The sequence below is a fragment of the Pinus tabuliformis genome, chromosome J (genome assembly GCF_031772625.1).
Source record: "Pinus tabuliformis cultivar Carrire ecotype Pingquan chromosome J, CPIR1, whole genome shotgun sequence".
NCBI classification, from domain to species: Eukaryota; Viridiplantae; Streptophyta; class Pinopsida; order Pinales; family Pinaceae; genus Pinus; species Pinus tabuliformis.
Genome location: NC_142295.1, coordinates 446,301,004 through 446,327,229, shown reverse-complemented (window position 1 = coordinate 446,327,229; position 26,226 = coordinate 446,301,004). Strand labels below are relative to the sequence as shown.

Sequence of the window (26,226 nt, the reverse complement as noted above, 5' to 3'; positions counted from 1 at the left end):
ACCGAAGCTATAGGTGTTAATGGCTTAGTTTGGGATTGATACTGGGTCTGTCATAGATTAAGAACAACCCCTCCGGCCCGAATCGACGGAAAACCAGAAAATAAATACGTAAATCGTTAACCAGCAAATTCAAATGGGTTCTTGATTGTCATCGCGCAGACATTCTCAGCTCTGGGTGTTCATCCGCTGCCGCGTAACGCTATTTGCAATACGGCAATAAGAAAATTGACTGCTGAAACCAATAAACAAGCATGGCCATGCCTTGGACCAAGCAACCAACCAGAAGAAGCCAATTCGAAAACAGAAGAGATGTAATGCATGATTTCGAATTTCCATGGAAGAAAATCACCAGAACAGGGTTTTAAGTATTTAGATAAAGGTCATTGGGATTTCATCCCAATAGGAGAGGGTAAGTAATTCGAGGCTGTTCCGGTGCCGTAGTTAGCTGTTCTTCGGGACCATCTTGATGTGTGGAATCGGCTAGGTAGCGCTGCTTAGTGACGTTCCAGTCAAACCGTCTATGGCGAATATGTAATTATAGTCTACATATAAGGAGGATTCACGGTGCAGAATCGCTGAATACGAAGGAATGGCAAGGGATCGAGGCACTGGAGCAGTTCCCAGCGAGAGAACTCCTCTTCTTAAACGATTATACTGTATGTTTACATTTTAAGCATTGAAGTGGAGTGACAAGGGAGGAAAGCATTAAATTTTAAGCGTTTTATACTTGTCTCAAAGATTTCTTTTCTCGATTTTATTACATTGAAATATTTCGTATTTTCCGTTTAAATTCTCCGCTTGTTTCAAAGTTCTCTCCTTGACCTTGAATACACGGCAATCTCTTTTCGTTAGCTTCATATTCGCTTCCCTTCTTCGACTTTGAATGCGCGGTAATCGCCTTTCTTGAACTCCGAATTTGACGCATTCGTACCTGTGTTTCTCGATCGTTGCGGTAATCGCCTTTCTTAAACTCCGAATTTGACGCATTCGCACCTGTGTTTCTTGATCTTTGAATTTCATGTTCGTTAACCTAAGTAATATATTTTGTTTATCGACTCGTACCATTTATTTTTTTTTTCTTTTTTACAATTTTTTTTGTTATAACCTTAAAATTAGGTTCACTGTAGCTTTAGCTTTGCTGTTAAAGTACAGAGTCTGTTAGTTTAATTTTTGGCTTTCATTTTGTTATTTTCAAACTCGTAATGTTGTATGCATTAATTTTGTTCCGAGCTCTAAATTTGGCGAACTAAAGTTTTTATGTTAGGTACTCTCGATGATCTGTATATGAATCTTTCGATGAATTTGGCCAAATATCCAACTCTATGACCCGTACACCTCTTATAAGAGCTTTGATGATAGGTACATCACTACAGTCACTGCTCAGCTGATTACCCGTTAAATATGAATTATGACCTGTATATATGAAGTAGTGAGACAATGGTGCCGTCATATCATGGTGGACCTGCATTAAGGAGCAACATGGTAACTGAAACATCGCAAATCGATGGTTTCTATCAGCTCTATATTTGCTTACCTGCTTCCATATTACATCAAAATAATCATAGAATTATACATTTTACCAAACCATGCAATTTGAATAATCAAGGCAAATTCATTTAGTACTAAAACATCTAGTTCCAAAGTTCTGTTTGTCAAACCTTGGATCCAGCTTATATCTTTATCAAAATAATCATCATCAATTACTCCCTGACATTCTTGACTTCCTAGACTAAGTTTAATTATGATCTAAACTTTTGCAACATGCATATTACATAGTATTTCCTTATACCAAGAAATATAACTTTCATATACAAGCTTCTCAAACGTTTAACTAGTATGCAAGTACAGGGTCAGATTCTTCAAATATGGGTGAAAGTGAATTACTTATACAATCTGTGCTATTTGCCAACCACACTGTAAGGCTTCTCTGCTCTTTCTCACATGATATAAGATTATCCGTGTGTTTATCACATAATGTAAAGCAGTCTAGGATTTATGCTGGTAAAGTAAAAGCCATATATTTCACCAAAACGAAACAAGTCCGGAAATTGAGCAACTAGTATGGTCAGAAAAAAAACTGGAGATACCTCTGCAACAAATGCACCTCCATACCAAAGTAACTATTAAAATCAGTGTTGCACTTATCCCCGATATATTCAAATGATTGCAATAATGTCACCAAATCGGAAACCAACCTCGGAAATATATATCGTGATAATCTTCTTTTATGGATTTAACCCATATCCAAGTAATATATTCGGGATATAGTTATATGACCCCCTTAAAAGTAATAGTCAGATTGAGGTATGACAGGTATGTTACCGATGTACGTTATAAACGAGACATCTAACATTTTCATTTTGTGAATGTTATTAGGTAAATAAACTTTAGATGTCTTACCTTAGGAGCTAATAAACATACACTTCTGCATTATTCATATTAGGATAGAATACCCTACATTAGGACAAGGAGGTCGCGAGGCCATCCTCCTTGACCTCGGTACCAGTAAGATCCGCCTAGCGGGTAAAAATAGCAAAACTATACCCGTTTATAAATGTGAAGTTGCAAAGAAAATTGTGTGTTAAAATTCGGTTACCCACCTCAATTTTTTTTTTTATATATATAAAATTTTATTTTTTCAGGGACCATTACCATGGTAAGGACGTATGAGCGACGACGACGTGACCAGGCAACATCATCACCATTAATGCCGCCACCGTCGCCATCACCATCCCCATCACCTTCGTCACCACCAAGACAACCGTCAACATCAAACGCTCCAACGCCAGAGTTGACTGTGATAATGAACTCTTTGGAAGCCTTATTGGAGACATTAAAGGAATCAGCTAAGGCTAAAAACAAAGAGGAATTTCAGCATGTAGCCACCAGTTCAGCGGAACCAAATAATTTGGAGCCCAGAGGATCGAGAGAAGACATCTCTAGAGAGCTTCAAAAAATTAGACTCCCAGAATTTTCGGGAGGTCGAGCTGGTGAACGCGCTGAGGCATGGTTGGAAGGGATGAACCGGTGCTTTAGGTTAAGAGAATATTCGCCTTCAGCAAAAACAAAAATTGTCATGTTTCAACTAAAGGAAAGTGCCTTGATTTGGTGGGGAAATCTGGAAAAGCAGCTGCACCTTACATCGGATAACGTTCCTTGGGAACTATTTGAGGAAAGGTTCCGCACAAAGTATTTACCTCCATACTTTCAACAACAGCAAGCCAGAGCCTTTCATACACTAATTCAGGGAAGTAAAACGGTGGAAGAGTACGAAATAAGGTTTATGGAGCTGGTAAAATACATTCACTACTTAGACTCTGATGAACGTTAAGCTGAACGCTTCATATTTGGGTTAAATCCTCGCATCAGAGCCTTGGTAAGTATGTGGAAACCATCATCTGTAGCCGAGGCAGTCGAATGTGGTTGTTATGCAGAAGAGCACCTTGGAATCAAAAAGGATATGGGGCCAGCAGGGCCTTTACAATCAGGACTTCCAGGGAAGGCTCCCCGGAACTTTTTCAGAGGAGGTAGCTCGAGGCCACCTTACGGTAACAGGTTTACCCCAAATATGGGGACAAGAGTTCCCATGGCTGTAAACACTATAGCTGCGGAATCGTCCAACACCAGACCATGGGCATCGCGAGGGACTACCGGTAGAGGAAGGAGTGCGAGAGGAATCAACATGGGAGGACGCGGCTCGTTCTCTAGAAATTCACACCTTGATTCAAGAGGATCAGCGCAGCTCAATTGTTGGGGATGTGGGGGGCCGCATTTCCAGCGTAACTGCCCAGAAGCTTCATCGAATATATTGCAAAGGACTGGGAAGGAGCTGATATCAGCCAATCGAAGTAATCATAGAATTCATGCAGTAGTCAACCACGACCAAGCAGCCCATCAATCCACTGTAGTGGAATCTTCAGGTATTATCAATGGTGTAAAACTCAAAATCTTATTTGATACTGGTGCCACAGATAGTTTCATTTCGTCATATGCATTAAACAAATGTGGGTTGGCAGCTCGTAGACAAAATGATTTCCACCAAGTGGAAATGGCCTCAGGAGAACTCCAAACCGTGGGCTTGAGTGTGGATCAATGCAAAATTGACCTAGGGGTCTGTTCGACTAAACTAAGAGTCTATGTCACAGCCTTAGGGACGTATGATCTTATCATAGGTATGGATTGGCTGGAAGCTCACCAAGCTTGGGTAGATTGTTATGGAAAAAGGATTTTGGGCTTAAATGATGAGGGAGAAGTAATCCAAATTCAAGGAATCAAGAGGGAAGTTTCTTTACGCTACATTTCGGCAATGCAGGTGAAGCGTTGTTTAAGAAAGGGTTGTCAGGCTTATGCAATTCACGAAGTAAGCCAGGAAAAGGGGCCATCCTTAGAACAATATCCGGTGTTAGCCGAGTTCCCGGATGTATTTCCAAAGGAACTACCTGGATTACCCCCGGTAAGAGAATTGGATCTCACTATTGAATTAAAGCCAGGTACCCAACCAATCTCTAAAACGCCTTATAGAATGACAGCTCCAGAACTTCAGGAATTGCAAATCCAGTTGAAGGAACTACTCGATATAGGGCTTATCTGGCCCAGTACCTCACCTTGGGGCGCTCCTGTAATTTTTGTGAAGAAGAAAGATGGATCCTTAAGATTATGCATAGACTATCGAGACTTGAATCGAGCTACAGTAAAGAATCAATACCCTATGCCGCGAATCGATGATCTTTTCGATCAAATGAAAGGAGCTGCTGTCTTTTCAAAAATTGATCTTCGATCAGGGTATCATCAGCTAAGGATTTCTGAAAATGATATCTCTAAGACTGCATTCCGGACACGTTTTGGGCACTATGAATTTACTGTGGTACCATTTGGGTTAACAAATGCGCCAACCGTATTCATGAATCTTATGAACAGTGTTTTCCGTCAGTATCTTGATAAATTTGTACAAGTCTTTTTAGATGATATTCTCATCTATTCCAAGAATGAAGAAGAACATGAAGAGCATTTGCGGCTAGTATTGTCCTGCCTTAGAGAACGTCAATTATATGGAAAACTATCCAAGTGTTCTTTTTTTCAGGAAAAGATCCATTATTTGGGTCACATCATATCAGGTGAAGGGATTTCAGTAGATCCTGAGAAGGTAAAAGCGATCATGGAATGGCCAATACCGAAAAATGCACATGAGATTCGAAGCTTTATGGGTTTAGCTGGTTATTACCGAATATTTGTGGAGGGATTCTCCAAAATCGCAAATCCAATCACAACCCTTCAGCGTAAAGGTATTAAGTATGAGTGGACCGAGGAATGTAATAAAGCATTCTCTGAACTCAAAAGACTACTCACCAGTGCACCAATCCTAAGAGTCCCTGATATGGGCAAGGACTTCACGGTATGTACTGATGCATCCAAGCAAGGGCTGGGTGCAGTGTTGATGCAGGATAAGGGAGTGATAGCTTATGCTTCCAGAAAGCTAAAACCTCATGAAGAACTCTATGCTACTCACGATTTAGAATTGGCCGCTGTTATGCTAGCTTTAAAGATTTGGAGACACTATCTGGTGGGACGAAATTTTACACTTAAAAGCGACCATCAAAGTCTACAATATTTGTTCACCCAAAGAGACTTAAATGCCAGGCAAAGGCGATGGAGTGAATTTCTAAGTGAATATGACTTCGGAATATCATATACTAAGGGAAAAGAAAATGTAGTAGCCGATGCTTTAAGCAGAAGACCTCGGATATTTTCTCTCATACCCATTAAAGTAGACTTAAGACAACGAGTACTGGATCGTCTTATAAAAGACAGCTGGTATTTAAAGGTGAGAGCAAGTCTTGAGGGTATTAAGACAAAAGAATCTAAATTTGAGGGTTATGAATTAGAAAACGATGGGATCTTACGATTCCATGGAAGGATGTACATTCCTGATGATAAAGATCTTCGAGATACCATCCTTAGGGAAGCTCACAAAGCAGTATATTGTGCTCATCCTGGAGTAGGGAAAATGTATGCGGATACCAAGAAACTCTTCTTTTGGGCAGGCATGAAGCGTGATATCACTCAATTTGTTGCAAAATGTTTGGAATGTCAGCAAGTAAAGGCAGATCATTGTCACCCAGCGGGCCTCTTACAACCCCACGACATTCCTATGTCTAAATGGGAGACCATTTCTATGGATTTTATCACTGGACTACCTCTTACTTCTCAAAGACACAATGCCATTCTGGTAGTGGTGGATAAATTAACAAAAAGCGCCCATTTTATTCCGGTAAGAGATACTTATGATGTTGCTGACGTGGCTCGAGTATTCATAAATGAAATTATCAGATTTCATGGAGTACCTAAGAAGATTATATCCGATAGAGATTCGCGATTCACTTCCAGATTCTGGACGTGCATGCAGACAGCCTTAGGTACTCAGCTAAATTTAATCACGGCTTACCATCCTGAGACTGATGGGCAAACTGAAAGAGTAAATCAAGTACTTGAAGACATGTTGCGAATGTATGTAATGGATCAGCAATCACACTGGGAAAAGTATTTACCCTTAGTCGAATTCGCATACAACAACAGTTACCACAGTTCGATTGGGATGCCTCCATTTGAAGCTTTATATGGCAGACCTTGCAGAACACCCTTAAGTTGGGACAGGTTAGAAGATCGAGTGATAATAGGACCAGAATTAATCCATGAAATGGAAGCGCAGGTCAGACAGATTAGACAGCGATTAAAGGAAGCACAGGATAGAAAAAAGAGTTATGCTGATGCTCACCGAACTGATAGGAGGTATGAAGTAGGGGACCAGGTCTTCGTCCGCATCAAACCAAATAAAAGTACTATTCGATTCGAAAAAGGGACAAAGTTGTCACCCCGATTTATAGGACCGTTTAAAGTCGTGGAAAGAGTTGGACCTGTTGCCTATCGCCTTGCCCTGCCACCCCACCTGCATAGAATTCACAATGTATTTCATGTTTCTGTATTAAGACATTATGTAGATGATCTATCTCATAACATCCAGTGGAAAGAATTGCAGGTATCGGACGAGTGAGTCATAACGGTCGAACCTTTACGTATATTGGAACGTAGAGTTCGACAGTTGAGGAACCGTCTGGTGGACCAAGTTAAGGTCCAATGGGACAAGTATAGTCCTGGATCAGCAACTTGGGAAAATACAGAGGACATATGTCAGAGATACCCTAATTTATGTCCATTTTGAAGAACTTTACAATATGTTTTGTATATATTTACTTCGTTACAGTCAGAGACACAGAAACATTTTGAATGATTATGGATAAACATGAAACCTTATGGCATAATATATGTTTAAATTTCTGCTGGTACATGGATACCAAAATGATATATGTGGTTCGTTTTACTAAATTATAGTTGTCAAGGTAAGGTTAAAGGCCGTTAAATGATTTTACTTCTGATAGAAATTGAAACAATATAAATCTGTTTTATTTATGCATGTTAAGGATGAGCAACTGAAATGGAAGACAGGAAGTGAATACATCCTAAATAAAAGTCAAACTACATGCATAGAATATGACAAATTATGTTATGTTGTAGTATCATATGTAAATAATACATGAGTTATTTTGAATATGTTGATGCACATTTTACAAATGCATGGGTAAGTGTATGATTGCAGATAAACTATGATTGCAGATAAATGATCCAATTTCCGGGATGACCACGTGATGACAGAACCTCAGACCAATTAAAGCTCAAAGTGATTCTATGATAGGGTAGTAGCCCTAATTTTACTGGGAGGGGTGGAGGTGTTACCCACCGTTTATCCTCCGAACCCTGGAGTCATGGGAGGACTGTGCGAGTCACGCTCCCCTAGACGTGTGATGATGACTGCCGGATGCCTACTGGGAATCAGGTCGGTATAGCCGACGCTGTCACCTTCGTGTTATGAATGGTTAGGTCAGTAAAATTGACGCCATGGCATACTCTAGTAGAGGACGGATAGGATGGGAGCAGAAGAGATTAGGGAGGATAGGATGAGTTTGAATAGCTTGGGGACCTGGATAGAAAAGGTCATGTCCATTAAAACCTTGAACCTAAAGCTCTAACTTCGGGACGAAGTTTTCAGAAGGGGGGATGTATGTAACGACCCATCTAAATTGACCCATTAATAAAATTTTAAACTTTATGATATATATATATATATATTAAATTTTATAAAATATATAATTAGACTTTATAATATAAATTTATAAATATATATCATTAAACTTTATAACATATATAATATGAATGTTATAAATATATATCATTAAACTTTATAACATATATAATATGAATGTTATAAATATATATCATTTAACTTTATAACATATACAATGAAATGTTATAAAAGATATCATTTAACTATATAACATATATAATGGAAATGTTATAAAAACATAAATGGACTTTATAAACGTAAATCTAAACTGTGCTAAAGAATATATATATACCACAGTTCATTAAAGGGGCGCGTCCAACCTGCTAAAAATTCATAACAGAGCACACCTTGCCGGGAAATATCGGAGAGTTAATTGCATGCAGAGGCGTGTCAAGAGGGAGAAGAGCGGTGGCTGTAAGCAGGAGGGTGGCCACCGCCAAGCCTTCCATTATAAATCACGAATCTGAACCGATCAGGGGGGGAGAAAAACCGGAGATGGAGGGCAGGAGCTGAAATTAGGAGTTCAGACCAGAGGACTAAAATTACCAGTGGAAGAGCATTAGCCGGCCTGAGGTTCTGGGCACGGGGGCAATAAGCTTCTGCGAGTAGCTTACTGGGTTGAGCAGCCATCTGCTCAGTCTGGCTGGGAGGAATTGGTTTCCCGGAGATTGGATCAAAATAGCCACGGCATCACCAGCAGCAGAATCACCAGTTCAGTAGCAGAACCAGCAGCAGTTAAGGTAAGTACAAATTAATTCTTCAGGCTTTCCGTATTTCAGATTTTAGTTATTGTGTTTGTCACTACAGATATCGATGACTGGGTTTCAGTGATTGGTTGATGCAGTTGTATTTGATGGATGTATTGTAGTGGTGATTGATTTTGAGCTTCAATGTTACTAATGGGTCTAGTATGGAAATTTGATGAAACGTGGCCTACATATTGTGTTATTGTGTACCAGGAGTATATAGTCTGAAAATTTATGAAACATGGTCCTTGGAGGACACTGAGGGTTGGAGCCTTCAGTGAGGAAGTCAAACCTTCCTGCCAGCAGTGGCTGGTGATTAGATCAGGGGGTTGGAACTCCCTTCCAGTACCAGCTGGAGAACGAGTGAAGGTTGTAGCCTTCTGTGGGTCGGCACCTACGTACTGATAAACATATTAGCCAGTACAAAAGCTAGAGGGGTGTAGCTCCCTTCCAATAGAAGCTGGAGAACAAGAGAAGGTTATAGCCTTCTGTAGGTGGGTGCCTGCGTACTGGTATGAGTCTACGCCAATACAAGATTGTAAACAGTATTTTCTTTATATTAAAAAAAAGACAGAGACGACAGCAGTAGGTGGTTTTCTCCCGCATTGGGTTTCCACCTTAAATCTTGGTGTTCATGTGCGTTTCTTATGTGTGATGATTTATTTATTACAGTGCATGGTTAATGACTATCTAATGGTTAATAAAGTACTAATGCACTGGTTGAAGACAAACATATGATGGTTTAACTGAATCATAAATTTCACTAGATATACGCTTATAGCCTTAAGAACAGTTGCGTACACACGCAGGTTCCATTCAGTAATCAGGTTGCATCTAGAAAGAAAGGAATCTTCGTGGGCTATGGAGAAAATACTAAGAGCTATAGAATCTATGTCGCCGGTCAAAGGGAAGTCGTGATTATTCATGATGTCACCTTTGACGAAGATATGGCTCTCAGCAAGGTGGACAATCTTCCGACTTTGAGGAGCTCTCAAGAAGCCGACACCAAGGAACCGGAAGAAAAAGATGATGAAACAATGCCTGATGTGGAAGAACCCATGGATCCGATTGATCCTCCTCCACATGAGCCTTCCTCTTCTAGGAAGGGACCTTCATGGCTTAGGGGACTACTTGATGATGCAAAAGGACATGCTGCACCCCAAGGAACCTTCCGTGAAAGTAAGAAACCTAACAGGTATCAGGGATACCTGACCATCATGAGCACGATCATACAAAATGAGGCTCGTTTTGTTGCTTGTGGCTTCTCCTAGAAGGAAGGTATAGACTATGATGAGATATTTGCACCTGTTGCCAAATATACGACCATCCGGTCGATCATAGCCCTTGCGGCTTAACAAGGATGGAACCTACATCAGATGGATGTCAAGACCGCGTTGTTGCATGGTTCGATCAAAGAAGAGGTCTACGTGGAGCAACCCGAAGGATTTGAGATTTATGATCGAAAATCTCATGTATGCAGGTTGAAGAAGGCTCTCTATGGGCTGAAGCAAGCACCTCGAGCATGGTATGAGAGGATTGATAGCTACTTGATGAAGCTGGGATTCACTAGGAGTGAAGTCGATCCTAACCTTTACTTTAAGGTTGAAGATGACAAACCTCTCATACTGGTGTTGTATGTGGATGACCTCTTTCTAACAGGTGCAGACCCTCTCATTCACAAATGTAAGAGGGAGTTGGCTTCTGAATTTGAAATGAAGGACCTAGGACTGATGCACTGTTTCCTAGGACTTGAAGTGTGGCAGAAGCCAGGGAAAATTTTCCTATGTCAAGGTAAATATGTGGTGAAGATATTGGAAAGATTTGGTATGGTGGACTGCAAGCCTGTGACTACCCCGATGGAGCTTGAATTCAAGAAGTTAAGCGGTAGTGCTACTGGACCTGTTTTACGAAATGCCACCGAGTATTGGCAACTCGTCGAAGCATTAATGTTCTTAATGAACTCCCATCCAGATATATGCTCCGTAGTCAACACATTAAGTCAACATATGGTTGAACCTCACCACATACATTGGATTGGTGCCAAGAATCTATTGAGATATCTTCGTGGCACAATTACTTATGGGTTAAGATACACTGTCGGAGATGTAAGACTACTTGGATACACTAACGCTGATTGGGCAGGCAATGTGGAGGACCGTAAGAGCACTTCCAGGTGTTGTTTCTCCTTGGGATCTGCTTCGATATCCTGGATAAGCAGGAAGCAGAAGTCGGTGGCTTTGAACACCACCGAAGCAGAGTATTTTATGCTAGCATGGCCTCCTGTGAGGCAGTCTGGTTGCAAAATCTCTTCAATGAGGTGTTTGGATTTACAATGGATACCACCGTGATCCTATGTGACAACCAGAGTGGGATTCGTCTGTCAGAGAATCCCGTATTTCATGATCACTCCAAGAATATCGATATCAGGTACCACTATATTCGAGATATGGTGCAGCAGGGAGCTATCAAGCTCCAACATATCTGTACAGATGAACAGGTAGCTGATATTCTGACAAAGCCCCTAGGGAAAGTAAAATTCCTGACTTTCCGAGAACAACTTGGTGTTGTTCAAAGACCCTCCGATGAGGGTCATGTATGATGCATTGAGATCTGGGAGCTCCAGGAGGGTGCGGGGTACTTCTTGGAGCGACATATGACCACAGGGTGATTCACTATCCCCTGGTGGTGTACATGTACACCCCGTGGCGACTATGTAGCAAGATGATTGGTTCTCTTGTGAGGTTTGGATGATGTGTTCTCCATGACGACTATGTAGCAGGATGATTGGTTCTCTTGTGAGGTCTGGATGATGTGTTCTTCATGAGAATTATGTAGCAGGATGATTAGTTCTCCTGTGAGGCTTGGATGATGTGTTCTCCATGGCGATTGTGTAGCAGGATGATTAGTTCTCCTGTGAGGACGAGATTGATTAAGTTCTCCTGTCAAGGCATCCTACCCATGCAGTCTGGGACTCATGGGAAGTACCTCTCATCTGATCAATGAGCAGAGAAATGAGCATAGGGACCATAGTAGTACCGATGGACGCATCGTTGTATCTACCGTACTCCCTACACTAGAATGACCTTCATTGATTTGGGATCAATGATACTGGTCTGGGATCAGTGGTAGGAGTTGTACCCACTATGACGCTGACTTCGGATCGGTTGACACTGGTCTGGGACCAGTGGTAGGAGTGGTGAATACTATGACGTTGACTTCGGGTCGGTTGAGACTGGTCTAGGACCAGTGGTACGCACGCGAGACTGACTTTGGGTCAGTGAAGCATTGATCTGGGACCAGTGGTAGGAGTGGTACATACTATGACACTGACTTCGGGTCGGTTGAGACTAGTCTGGGACCAATGGTACACACTCTGAGACTGACTTTGAGTCAGTGGAGGATGATACTAGTCTGGGACCAGTGGTAGGAGTTGTACCCTCTATGACGCTGACTTCGGGTCGGTTGAGACTGGTTTGGGACCAGTGGTACATACTCTGAGACTGACTTTGAGCCAGTATGATACATCCTCGATCATTTCTTCCTCTTCACAATTCAGACAAAGCAGAGGAGCAGAACAAATCAGAAAGGGGCAGAACAGAACAGAGCAGAGTAAGCAGGATAGAGCAGAGCAGAGCAGGGGTCAAGTTGTACAAGGCAGTGCATTTGATGGATGAATAGTAGCGACCGACAGACAGATTGCAGATGGAGTTCTCCCTAGTTGAGAGGGAGTGTTAAAATTGGCAACTAGGGCCAAACTCCATGTGGGTCATCTTATTCATGGCTGATAATATTTTTATTAGATTCCTCTCGTTGAGAGGTGTAGGATTGATCTAAAGATCATCCGATTCTGATAAGTATTTATGGAGATATGAATTTATTTTGATTATGGAATAATTATCAAGCCGACCTACAACTCATGTAGGCTCAGAAGCCCAACAGTGGCATCTATTCAAACATCAACAGTTGTGTATAAATACAAGAGGACTTTTCCTCATTTGCACTCACTCATCTCATCACATCTCTCTCTCTCTCTCCTGCGCAGAAAAGAGGCTCTTCTCTACTGCACAGAAAAGAGACTCTCTCTCACACATGTGGAAGGAAGGTGCAGGTTTTAGGGCTGCAACTGCAGAATCGAAGTTTGACCAGTGTTGACCATCAGTCTGCCTCTCTCAATTGCACTGTAGGTCCATCTGGATCTCCTCTGAAGGCCACATTTTTTGGGGGTGGAATCAAGCCAATCCGACGGTCGGGTTGCGAGATATTGTTTGCCCTAGTTTGGGACTGATCTAGGGTTCGTTGTTGCTGATGTAAATCAGATTTATGTACTATTTCTCTCTGCTGAATTATTGAAGATAAAGGAAGATTTGATCAAAGGGTTTCCCCACATTGGGGTTTGTCCCTTGCTAGCCACCACATCTTGTGTCTCTTGTCTTGGCTTGTTTTCTGTCGATCGTTTAATGTTCTATCTGCACTTTACTTTATGTACATGTGATTGCTAATCTGTGGATAGTAATAAGAAAGATAAGTAAATTGTTATAAGCATAGAACATACCATAAATTAACATATGCCTTTCTAATAGTGGTGAAAAACACATCTAAGTGGTTTGAAATTAACTAAAAAAATTGCTAAATACATTAATAAGTCATTTATATTTGATGTGTATCAAGAATTTGGCCTAGATCTACATTTTGGGTCATTGTTATGTCTAAATAATTATGTTTCTAAAGTCTGAAATATAACAGTGGAAAAATTTCACGTGGGTTAGCCTAAAATCAGTTCCTAAGTTGGTTATTCATTATTAGACTTATTTCATGTTTTAATTGCTCGTTGTAATAAGTATATCAGATCTGATATAATTCGGAAATCACATCACAACAGGCTGAAAATTTTTGATAATTCATGTGGGCAAGTTTGGAAAAATTTCGTTAAATTTTTGGCATAAACATATCATTGATAGCTTACTATTTTCATTGTCATATTACTGCTGTAATAAAGTTTTTCTTACTACTATCCTAAAAATTAATTTTTGAAAACTAAGTACTCTGTCATGGAATTGTGATAAAATGCATATCCTTTGTTTCATAAACTAAGTATTTTTTTAGCATTTGTTGACATTGATATCGAATTGCAAAGTTGTTTTTGTTCTCTTTGAGCTAAATTGTATCAAGAAGATTTGAAATAAGCCAGTGTTTTAGCCTAAAATCAGTTCCTAAGTTGGTTATTCATTATTAGACTTATTTCATGTTTTAATTGCTCGTTGTAATAAGTATATCAGATCTGATATAATTCCGGAAATCACATCACAACAGGCTGAAAATTTTTGATAATTCATGTGGGCAAGTTTGGAAAAATTTCGTTAAATTTTTGGCATAAACATATCATTGATAGCTTACTATTTTCATTGTCATATTACTGCTGTAATAAAGTTTTTCTTACTACTATCCTAAAAATTAATTTTTGAAAACTAAGTACTCTGTCATGGAATTGTGATAAAATGCATATCCTTTGTTTCATAAACTAAGTATTTTTTTAGCATTTGTTGACATTGATATCGAATTGCAAAGTTGTTTTTGTTCTCTTTGAGCTAAATTGTATCAAGAAGATTTGAAATAAGCCAGTGTTTTAACTATAGTATCTTCAAGAGTTTATTTTCTAAGTCTTCGTCTAAAAAAAGGCGAGCATTTCATTTGCGTAATTGAAGGCTTCTGCGGCATAAGTGTTTTCTCATTCTCGAGTCTAACTTCATCTCATCTTCTGGTGCATTTGCATATAAGTTAACTTTGCATAGATAAAATTTACTTCCAAGCATAAGTTTGGTTGATAGACAAATAGATCGCCATCCGTCTTTTCTTGAGAAGCTTGTTTTAATAGTACTTAAAACGGTGACCTTGCAGTCGTCAGAGCCACAGTTCTCGGCAGCACTGGAGGCACCGGGTATGTTAAAATTTCAGGAAAGCTATCGTTAATCACACCTTAGTGTGATTCTCATCTTCTCTCTGCCAATTACTACAAAATCAGGTTCAACACAGAAAGAATTGAAGGGTTCACATTAAATAGGCATTTAACTAACATTAACCAAGATTCTTGCATCTCACGTTAGTTTTAGGATGTGCATTACATATAAAATAGTCGTTCATCTAAGCAGCAGTTGCTAATCGATTACTTGGTCTTAATTTCCCTAGCAAAATCGTTGACTCTGTAAGGCAATGGTATCAATTGTTCAAAATCTAATCAAATCCTGTAAGTCTTGCTAAATCTTAATCAAGTACTTGATCGCTTCACTGTGTCTCGCGAACTGGTTGGTTCCCAACTAGTTCTTCTTCATTCCACTTTTCCATAGGGTCTAACCCCCTTATCTTGTTGTCGGAGACAGCTTAAACGGAGAGATTGGGAATCAGAGTGACAACCCTCGATCTGAACCGTTGTCGCGGTGCCTAGATATTCTGTGCGACAACAGGTAGCATTCAAAGTCCAGCGAAGAAAGGTTGAGCTTCTTCCTTGGAAAAACTCTTGTGCTCAACAACACTATGTGACTCTGCTAAACAGCTAGAGCAACCATGTAAATGTCAAATGATCAAAAGTCCCAAATGATGTTGCCTTCCTCTTATTTATAATTGCTGCTCTCTTCCTTCATGTGGGCCCCTTCACCAAGCAATTCGAGCTCCCTCCTTAGCCATTCAAATTTCTCCATCAAGGGGGGTGCATATTTCATGGGGAAGTGGCCCCCACATTCCATTAAGGAAATAATTTCGACCCCCTCGTCCTAAGCACTTTTCCCCCAAAATTGCATTAGGCCCCCAAAATTGACAAAATTGGCAAAATTTTGATTTTTCTTAGCAAATTATTTAGGAAGGGACATTACATATTTAAATATAATTTCTAGGTTGCCTTGATGATTATTTTCCCAATTATTATTATCACATAAAATAGGAGCTCCACATTAATAATAATATTTCTTTATCCAGTTTGTTTTTTTTTTCTTTTGGGGCAAGATGGGCTTTCCTTTGGGGCAGTAGGGTTTCCCTTTGGGGAAGTTCATCCTGAAGATGCCCAAATTTCAACAAGATCTATTAGTGCTATTATGTTTTAGACACCTAATTATAACTACACTAGTAGCATTGCTTGTAGGAACAACCTCCACCAATCCAATAAACTAATCTGCAAAAGTTAGAATCCAGTCATGACCATTACCAGAGTTTTCATGCATCTCACTAGTAAAATCTAAACCTCATCGCTGAAAAGGAGCTTCAACTACTACAAGTTCCAAAGGCAACACTAGCAACCTTTACTTCCTTCCAAACCATTAATAAGGTTGATAACTTCTAACATGTTGGTGCACATCTGAAAAGCTAACCTGCTATACGTATCTAGTGTGATGTAGATTTGGCTAAGAAATTTCCACTACATACTCCATTATGCAAATCTTTTAAGATCTCCTTTGTTTCATTCAAGTGAATGCATATCAAAACTACACCATCTGATTCTTCTACCGGATTCCAATCTGAATCAACCAATATTTAATAATTTGCAACTTCGAAGATATACATCTATTATTTGTTAGGTAATCACAACAAGAATGGTTATACAAGTAGAAAATATTGACCTAGTACAATTCATTCTCATTACATTCGCTTGCTCAATTACCTAGAAATTGGATTCTGTCATCAACTTGGCAAGTTCTTTCCCTCAAACCAACTTCATACACTTTAACCCAAGATCAAAATGTTGGTTCTTTGTAATCCATCCTCTTTGTCTTCCTACACATTGTTGATGTGATAAAATCTCCTTGACGATGGGATGAGGAACATAAGAAGCTACCTCTGTAATCCAAATACAACCCCATAAATGCTTAACGGATTTGAACTAAGGCATAGGCCGCCTCTCCATAAGAGTATAATTCTATTCACCTCCCCCCCACCTTCAAGTCTTGATTCATTCAAACCAGTTTTAATCAATTTACCTCAATTGACCAAAAGCAATCAAAATTAATTGGATCTGTATCGAGGCAGTGCAACCCCCCCAAAAAAAATTAAAAACTGTAACTACCCAAAACCTGATTTTCATCTATTTATGATGCCCCTTCTATCTTGGATGGACTTGCAATCATTTCCGAAGCCACAAGATACAGACATTGGTATTGGAACTTCAAGGATATCAACTCAAGATTTTGAGCATATCAATGCAAAGAATGTAATGGATCTAGATTCTGATGATCATGTAGTTTGATTTGATTGTAGAATGTAGTATGATTATTTCGGACCCTTTTAGAGTCTCAATGTTTATTTATTGTAGTTCAAATATGTATTGAATTTGGTGCCATTTTATAATATCCCCCCTTACATGTTACATACATGATAAATTTTGCATATTTGGTGTCTAATGATTTGGATATACATTAATGTACATGAATATGTGTGTGCGCGCATTATCAAAATTTGAATGTTTTATGCAGTTTTTAGTGGACTAGTTTTTCCCTATTCCAAATTGGTTTAGGATTTTGGGGTCAACAATTCAGTTCTAGTTTAGGCTCTGATTTTTGTTATAATTACTCTCGCTTTGATTCTTTCAGCTTATTCGAAGATGGAGGCACAGTATTCCAGTTTGAAGGGAATGACACAAGGTGTGACAAAAAATCTATCTTAAGAATCCACCAACCATCATTCTATTGGAAGGTACCAAAATAAACCTTGAGATCAGATTTCAAAATGCATAATTAAGTCCTTTCTGATACGTTGTTATGAAACATATAACAAACAACAAGAAACATGGAGTATATTATGGTGAAAAATTATACAAAGCTACAAAGATGCATGCCACTGTCCTTTTTCATTATTTTTGTAGGTTGCAACTAGGACAGACCTTGGACTAGCAGATGCATACATTGACGGTGACTTCACTTGCACTGATGGGGAGGAAGGTCTTCTGAATATGTTATCGGTATGCACAACCTCTCTTAATTATTAAGTAGTCATAACTCTAATTATTTTTCTTTTAATTATTTAACCTGGTTCTTCTTTAAAAACTACTAATAGGCCTTGGAAAAAATCCATTTCTACAGATTCTTATTGCGAACAGGGACCTTCATCGATCTGTAGCAAAGAAACATCATGGAAGGTACACTTCAATTTATTCGTATATTGTGGTAAAGGGTTTAAATTTGAAACTTCAATTGCTTTTGCTCTGTGATTGCACATATAACATATATCAAAGTTAATTGTTCACAGGGAATGGTGGTCACCGATGCTTTACACTGCAGGATATTGGTCTACCACATCATTCTTACGCCATCTCACTAGGCGGAATACTCTTACGCAAGCTCGAAAGAACATCTCACGCCATTATGATCTAGTCTGCTTTATAGCCTACAAATCATTTGATTATTTTTTCCTATTGTGCCTATATTAGATTGTGTTGGATAGCTTCAAATATTCACTACATACTGATTTGAATTCAAGCCAACATTGCACACTAATTTAAACTAGCTTATAAACCTTGTTGAAACGTTAACTTGTTTTTTCATGATTCATTTAAACAAGATTTCTTAACCATCAGTGCCAAGGAATGTTTTTGACACATTAATCACGCTAGTGAAATTTCAAAGGTTTAAATGTACTTTGAAAAATAAGGGAGCAGTATGTAAGAACCCAAATCAAGTCCATCAGTGGGCCAAAACAATGTTGAGATCACAAGAAGAATGAGGGGATTGAATGGTGCCAAAATGCCAACCCAAAAACCTACACTAAAAAAAAAAAGAATATGCCAACAACAAGAGAATAACAAAGACGTAGTTCCTGTAAAACACTTGTGCCCGCTTGGGGCAGATCAATTGGTGATCCCATGTTATGAAGTCTTATGTAAACCATGAGATTCAAGATTCAAATCCCCCGTGGGTCAAGCCAACAAAAAAAAACTTAAAACACTTACATTAGAGAGCCTGGGGTCAATGATAAAAAAAATGATTTACAAATGATGCTTAAGCTATGGATTTATACAAAACTCAAGTAGGTCATACTACCAAGAGGCATTATGGACTCACAAAAGTAGGCACACCCCCCAAGAGGGTTCTTGAGCCTACATATCAAAATTGACTAGGCCAGCCTTAACCACACCTAACAATACAATAAAAGAATAAATATGGACATCAAAGATATGAATAGATTGGCCTTATTGGAAAATGTGAACAAGCGACAACAGATTTCATCGCAACTCTGGAAGGTAGAGTAAATCACGCACAAGAAAATCTAGAAATCTAGGCAGTTTAAGCTTGATGGTGCCAAGCCTTGAGGGCTTTAGACTTGATTTATCTGCAAAATGCATTGTTCCATCTACAATGTCACTAAAGTCTTTCCAGAAGGTCATGTGGCATGTTGCACCTATATCAAGCAGCCGTGCATCTCTCCAAGAAGCAAATGAAGTGTGAAACAAATCGTCCGTTATTCCAATATTGCAATGAGCAACAATACAATGGGAAGATTGGGGTGCTTTATCTTTAGCTGGATGTCGTGTTTCACCTGTCTTCTTTTTAGTTTCTATTTATTTGATTCTCTCCCAAGGGATTCTACATGTCGATGCATCATGTCCATATCTGCTTGAATGAATGCATGTAATGTTCCCAAGCTAATTTTATGCAATTTACTTCACAAAGTCCAAACTCCTATTTGACAACTTTTAACAAACAGTTGTTGTGCTAACTTTGTCAAACAATTAGAAGAACACCTTCAGCCAAACAGTTCAGAGATTTCATCAAACATTTCATATGCAAATAAAACAAATGACAAAGATAGATATTCTGAGGCAAAATGAACTTTATTGAGGCTGATTCTTCAAGGAATTACAAGCAGAATTTCAACGAGGAACCTAGAACTTGCTTCAGTTGACAAGAAGGAAATGATTTCATTAATCTACTGATATTACAATGTCTGGATATCACACTTCTGCATATTGTGGATAACTCAGTCTCCTGGACAATATATCTCGGTCTCCAATAGAGCCTGCTACAGCACTTGAAATGGATATTTCAGTCTCCAATAGCAGTCTGCTACAGCACTGGAATTTACTTCAGGAAATATATGATATGCTAAGGGAATGATGGACGGTCCTCTTCCTGACAATGGTATTCTCTGCTAATAGATTTAGCCTCTGAAAATGGGAACTCGGCCTCTGCTAGTGATGATATTAAACCCCTAAAAGTTGCCAAAGGAATTTCGTTATCCTCACATATTAAGCTTCAGACTTGGATTTATATGCTGGAAAGTGTATCTAATCTTTGGAGGAAAATTCGGCCCTCTTTGTGAGATAAGCTTGGCCCCTTTCACTGATCAAAAACTCAGCTTCAAATGACAACAATTATATATATGAAATCAGTCTCCTCTTCAATGCCCAAAGATCTAGAATAACCTTGATGGATCAAGCTGAGTGAATGGCATAGGAGAAAACCAACTCAGCCTCTATAGGACGTGTGAATTTCTCTTGCATAAGTTGAACTTTTGATGCTGGGCAATGCGGCCTTGCTGAGGACAATGCAACTTCAGAAATTTGCCTGAATGCGGAGATAAACTCGGCTCCTTTGTAAGGACTAATTCAACCCTCTAATGGATCAGTGAACTCTTCAATAAATCGACCCCTTCTCCTGGAAGTTCTCTGATCATAGGCTGATCAAATGGCACAAGGTAAACCAATTCAGCCTCTGCCACAAGAAGGAAATTCGATCCACCTTCAATTCTTGATGAATAATACAATTTGGCCTCACTTGTTGGTTCGATCTAAATAGATTTGTCCCCTTTTAATTCTGCTTCAGATTTGGAGAAACTCAACCCTCTTGAATGTTGAAATTTCTGAATCTAACACGTCAGAAATCCCTACTGCATTATCTGGTTTATTTTCTCCTACTTGTTCTTTTCATTAACAAGTTATTTATAAATATATATACTGAAAATAAACACAAATGCAGCCTTAACTCATACAGATCAGCAACTGAAATAACTGAGACAAACACACAAGGGACACGGTTATTTTTGGACAATATTCTCTGGAAAAACCTAATGCAGGAAAACCAGTGCAGTAGATACGAGGGTTTTATTATTATACAGTTTCTGAATACAACTAGGGTGCCAGAAATGGCTCACCCAACAGAGAATGCCCTTGGCAGTAGTACCTCTCCTCGGAGACAGATTTCGGCTAATCAATCATCGGATGAACGATTCCACAACAACTATGGCAGCTTCCACTGCTCTGCGTCACTCTGCAGGGACTACGTCACCCTTCCCGGCTTCACCAGCTCTTAGTCTGCCCCACGAAAATTCTTTCGGCGTTGTCTCTTGGCCCTACGTCAACTCTGCTAGCCTTTGCGCAGTTACTGAAGCCTCTACGTCAGCTCTCAGACCCTCTATGTCACCCATGATGGCCTCTTCAGCCTCTGCGTAGCTCCCAGCTGCCTCTGCATAGCACCCAGTTGCCTCTGCATCAACCTCTCCAGGCTCTATGTTGTCTCTCTGGCACTATCTTTGTCTCTCTGCTATGTATTCTCGGCCTCGTGCCGAACTTCCCCTCGCTGCAACAGATCACTGGTTCGATTCTCTCAGCAAAACCGCGCTCTAGAAAATCGAACTGACTAATCAATTTGGTGTATCTCCAACTGACCCTCAAGCCTCCTCTTATACTTTTCCTGTTGAGTCTTCAACGGTAGAGATTAAGTCCCTAATAAACGACCGCAATTAAATTTGGCTTGATCCATGTCATTTAGAACATTCTCACCCAGTTTTATGTTAATACCCATTAATATTTTAATTTTCCTAAGTTTAGACTTAGGAACCCCATTAAAAATATTAATTATTTTAATATCTCTCCAACCGGGTGGGATTTCCCCAAACCATTTTTGGGTCTTGGAGATCTTATGTGCCTTAGCCTCTCCACCAATTTTCATGGCTAGAGAACATTCGATGCTACCACAAATCAACACTCCCTCTTAGCAAGGAATGTGCTCTAATAATGCTTCACCATGGAAACATCACACTAATCCTCCACACCGGTACCTGTGTTGATGTTTGGCCTGTTGCCTTACATCACCTGCACTGCTGCTTCCTGTACTGCTGCCCATGACACTGCCACTGCCACTGCTACATCTGTACTGCAGCTCCCTCTCAATATGTTGCCCATGCTGCCTCTAGCACTGCCACTGCTAACTGCTGCAATGCAACTCAGTTACCAAGTAGGTAACTGAGTTCTCCCAAATATTGACATCCCAGTCAGTCTAGAAGCCACGTGAAACTGTAGCTGCCTCTGCTGCTATTTTGTGCTCCCTCTGATGCTGCATAAACCTCTGTGACTCTTGCACTGCTGCAACCTCCACTGCGCTGCCTCAGAATTCTGCACCCAAGCACTGCCTTGCTGCTCCACCCGACATTTGTCATCATGCTATTATCGTTAAGGGCTCCCATAGCCGGATGTGATCCAAGAATTTGGGCACCTCAAGGATCCTGCCCCTAGTTTGTAGTCCTCCTGACTACAACTTGATGTCTCCCCACCTCTTCTCTAGAGGTGCATGAGCACTCATGGCACAGTTGTCATCAGTCTCGACCTCTTTCTCCGCCTTAGCTGGAGCTGCCTTGGAGTCGGAAGCCTATCCCTAGTTTTTCTTCCTGGGACATTGGGATGCATAATGTCCCAGCTCCCCACAATGGAAGCACTTCACCTTGGAGATGTCCTTCTTCCTCTTCCCTTGTTGTCCCGCAGATGCTAGAGTCGCATCCTCCTCCTCCTCTTTCTTGTTTCAACTTCCCTTGTGTTGGAATTTCTAATTCTAACCCGTAAGAAATTCTTCCTGTATTATCTGGTTTATTTCACCTTCTTGTTTAATTACTTACAAGTTATTTAACCATATAAATATTGAAAATAAATGAAAGTATAGTCTCAACATCTACAGAGCATAAACTGAAAGAAAACAAGCACACAAGCGACATCGTTATTTTTGGACAAATGTACCCAGACTCCGGAGAAACCCAATGTGGGAAAACCGGTGCAGCTAGTTTGAGGGTTATATTATTATGCAGTCTATCTGAGTACAACAGGGTGCCTAATCCGGCTCACACGATAAAGAAAAATACACGGCAGCAATACCTCTATATCCGAAAACAAGTATTCAGAAAACATGTCCCACGAAACCCTCTCCAGCACAACTGAAGCTCAACATTGGCCTTTCTGGCCTCTTTGCCAGCCTCCTACTAACTTGCGTCAGCCCCAGGACCCTCTGCATCAGCCCTCTGAGGCATTGCGCAGCCTCTGGGAGCCTCTGCGTCACTCCCTCTGCCCTTTGCGTGGATGACACAGTCTCTCTGGGCTCTGCGTAGCCTGGACTGACTGTTGCTCTTGCTCTCTCTACTTCTATGCTAGTCTCCCAGTATTGTCTCTGCCTCTCTGCCTCGTACTCACTGCTGATCATTCATTCAACTTTGCTTAGCAACCCCGCTCTAGCAAAATGAATGACTAATCACTCTAGTGTGTTCTCCAACTGACCCTCAAGCCTCTTCTTATACTTTTCTCGTTGGTCCTTCAATGGTCGAGATTAAATCTCTAATCAATGGCTAAGATTACATTTGGCTTGATCCATGACTTTTGGAACCTTCTAACCCAGTTTTATATTAATGCCCATTAATATTTTATTTTTCCTAAGTTTAGACCTAGGAACTCAATTAAAAATATTAATTATTTTAATATCTCCCAAACCAGTTAGAATCTTCCCAACCATTTCTGGGTCTTGGAGATCTCATGTGCTTTAGCCTCTCCACCAATTTTCATGGCTAGAGCACATCCGATGCTACCCCAAATCAACACTCCCTCTTAGCAAGGACTCTGCTCTTGTAATACTCCACACTGAGCATTACCCTGATCATCTGGCACTGGTCCCGTTGAAGTTTCTAAGTCTACTAGTTAGAAACCCTCCATGCACTTTACTGATTTATTCCTACCTACTTGTTCCGTTACTTAACAAGTTATTTACAATGTAAATACTGAAAATAAACACTAGTGCATGCTCAACATATTACAAATCATCAACTGAAGGAAACAGAAACAAGCACACAAAATTACACCGTTATTTTTGGACCAATGTCCCCAGAAAAACCCAATGCGGGAAAACCAGTGCAGCTATCTAAGGGTTTTCTTATTAAGCAATTTCAGAGTACAATCTGGGTGCCAAATCCGGCTTACCCAACAAAGAATGCCCTTGGCAGTAGTACCACTCAGTCTGAGACAAATGTCCCAGATAAACCTTCCGGCAGATCCTCAGATCCAATCTACCCCAGAAACCCCGGCGTCTGCCTTTCTGGACGCGTCAGCCTCTCTCTGCGCAGCGTTGGCCGTGTGTGACCCTGAATGTGCCTGCGTCAACCTTTTGGCCCTCTGCGTCAGCTACACTGGCCTCTCTGAAGCATTGCGCAGCTCCTGGTTGCCTCTGCGTGGCCCTGCGTGAGCCCTAGATGCTACAACGTCACTCTCTGTGGCTCCTGTGCTGATCTCCCGACACTATTTCTGCCTCTCTGTCTCTCTATACTCACTGCCCCTCAGTTGCAACTCCGATCACTGATTCTATCTCTTTTAGCAAACCCCGCTTTAGAGAATAGAATGACTGATCATCTGGTGTGTTCTCCAAGTGACCCTCAAGCCCCCTCTTATACTTTTCTCGTTGACATATCAGCGACCGAGATTAAGTCCCTAATCAATGGCTAAGATTAGATCTGGCTTAATCCATATCTTTTGTACCATTCTAACATAGTTTTATATTAATCCACATTAATATTTTAATTTCCCTAAGTTTAGACTTAGGGACTCCATTAAAAATGTTAATTATTTTAATATCTCTTGAACTGTTTAATATCTGCCCAAACCCTTTCTGGGTATTGGAGATCTCATGTGCCCCAACCTCTCCACCAAATTTCGTGGCTAGAGCACATCCGATGCTACCCCAAATCAACAAGTCCTTGTGTTGATGCCAGGCCTCCCGACCCAACATCCTCTGCACTGCTACATCCTGTACTCCTACCCATGGCCCTGCCACTGCCACCGCTGCATCCATACAGCAACTCCCTCTGCATCCGTGTTGTTGCTGATCCATCCTCCCAGCACTGCATCCCCTCTCATCATGTTGCATCGTGCTATTGCATACTGCAACTCAGTTACTGAGAAGAAAGTAATTGATCCACCCAACTTTTGACATCCTTGTCAGGCTAGAAACACTCTCGATGTTGAAGCTCCCTCTGCCGCTAACAAGTGCTCCCTCTACTAACCTCTGTGCTGCTACAACAACTCCTTGCATCTCGCACCGTTGCACACCTCTCTGTGCCATCCTGCTCTGGTGCAACACTCTCGTGCCTCTTGCACTATTGCAACTTGCTAACCTCGCGCTGCCCGAGGACTCCTGAATTGTAGCACTCTCTACCGCTTCATCCGCATCCGTCTCTACCGACATTCGCCAGTGCTGCTACTCCTCTTCGGGGCTCCCGTAGCAAGGTATAATCCAAGAGGTTGGGTGCCTCAAGGATCCTACCCCTCATCGCCTGTAGTCCTCCTGACTATAGCTCAATGTCTCCCCACTTCTTCTCAAGTGGCACATGAGCACTCATGGCACAATCGTCATCCTCCTCGACTTCTTTCTCCACCTTTGATGGTGCTGCCTTCGAGTTAAAAGCCTCTCCCTTACTCTTCTTCCTCGAACACTGGTTCGCAAAATGTCCCAGTTCCCCACAATGGAAGCACTTGACCTTGGAGAGGTCCTTCTTCTTCCTCTTCTCTTGCTTTCTCGCAGATGCTAGAGCCGCATTCTCTTCTTCCTCCTTGATCCTGATCCCTTTGCCGCTACTCCCCGCCTTGGTCAGTGTTCTCATCTCTTCTTAACGAAGAGTCGCCCATAGTTTTTCCCAATCCGGAAGACATGTCCTGCCCAGTATGCTCTAGACAAATGCCTCCCAATCCTCGTAGACTGTGTTAAGTGCGGTCCTCACCATCAAGTCCTCATCCGGCGTGGCCCCTATGGAAGTTAGCTGGTCACGGATCTCCTTCAACTGATTGAGGAAGACATATATCTGCTCTCCCTTCTGCATTTGGTATGCCCTTAGCTGATTCTCCAAGAGCATCTTCCTCTGCACAGAAGTATATTGGTACAATGTCTTCAAGGCGTCTCACATCTCCTTTGTCGTTTCCTTCTCGACAATATGTGGTACCACATGATCCTTAGCCATTGCCTCCTCATACCTTTCATTAGCTACCGGGTCAACTGGGATAGTTAACACTCTCGAGACAAAGCCCTTGAT

General features: G+C 40.7%; 1 protein-coding gene across 1 annotated transcript in view; it reads left to right on the top strand.

The window, feature by feature from the left end:
* The window catches only part of LOC149227733 (uncharacterized), a 266,646-nt gene that overhangs the window by 164,109 nt on the left and 76,311 nt on the right, over positions 1 to 26,226 (top strand). Inside the window, exons 10-13 of the mRNA XM_089375553.1 lie at positions 17,493 to 17,595; positions 17,765 to 17,860; positions 17,982 to 18,037; positions 18,148 to 18,271. Of these exons, the coding sequence (XP_089231679.1) occupies positions 17,493 to 17,595; positions 17,765 to 17,860; positions 17,982 to 18,037; positions 18,148 to 18,271 (379 nt within the window). The remainder of the gene's footprint in view (positions 1 to 17,492; positions 17,596 to 17,764; positions 17,861 to 17,981; positions 18,038 to 18,147; positions 18,272 to 26,226) is intronic.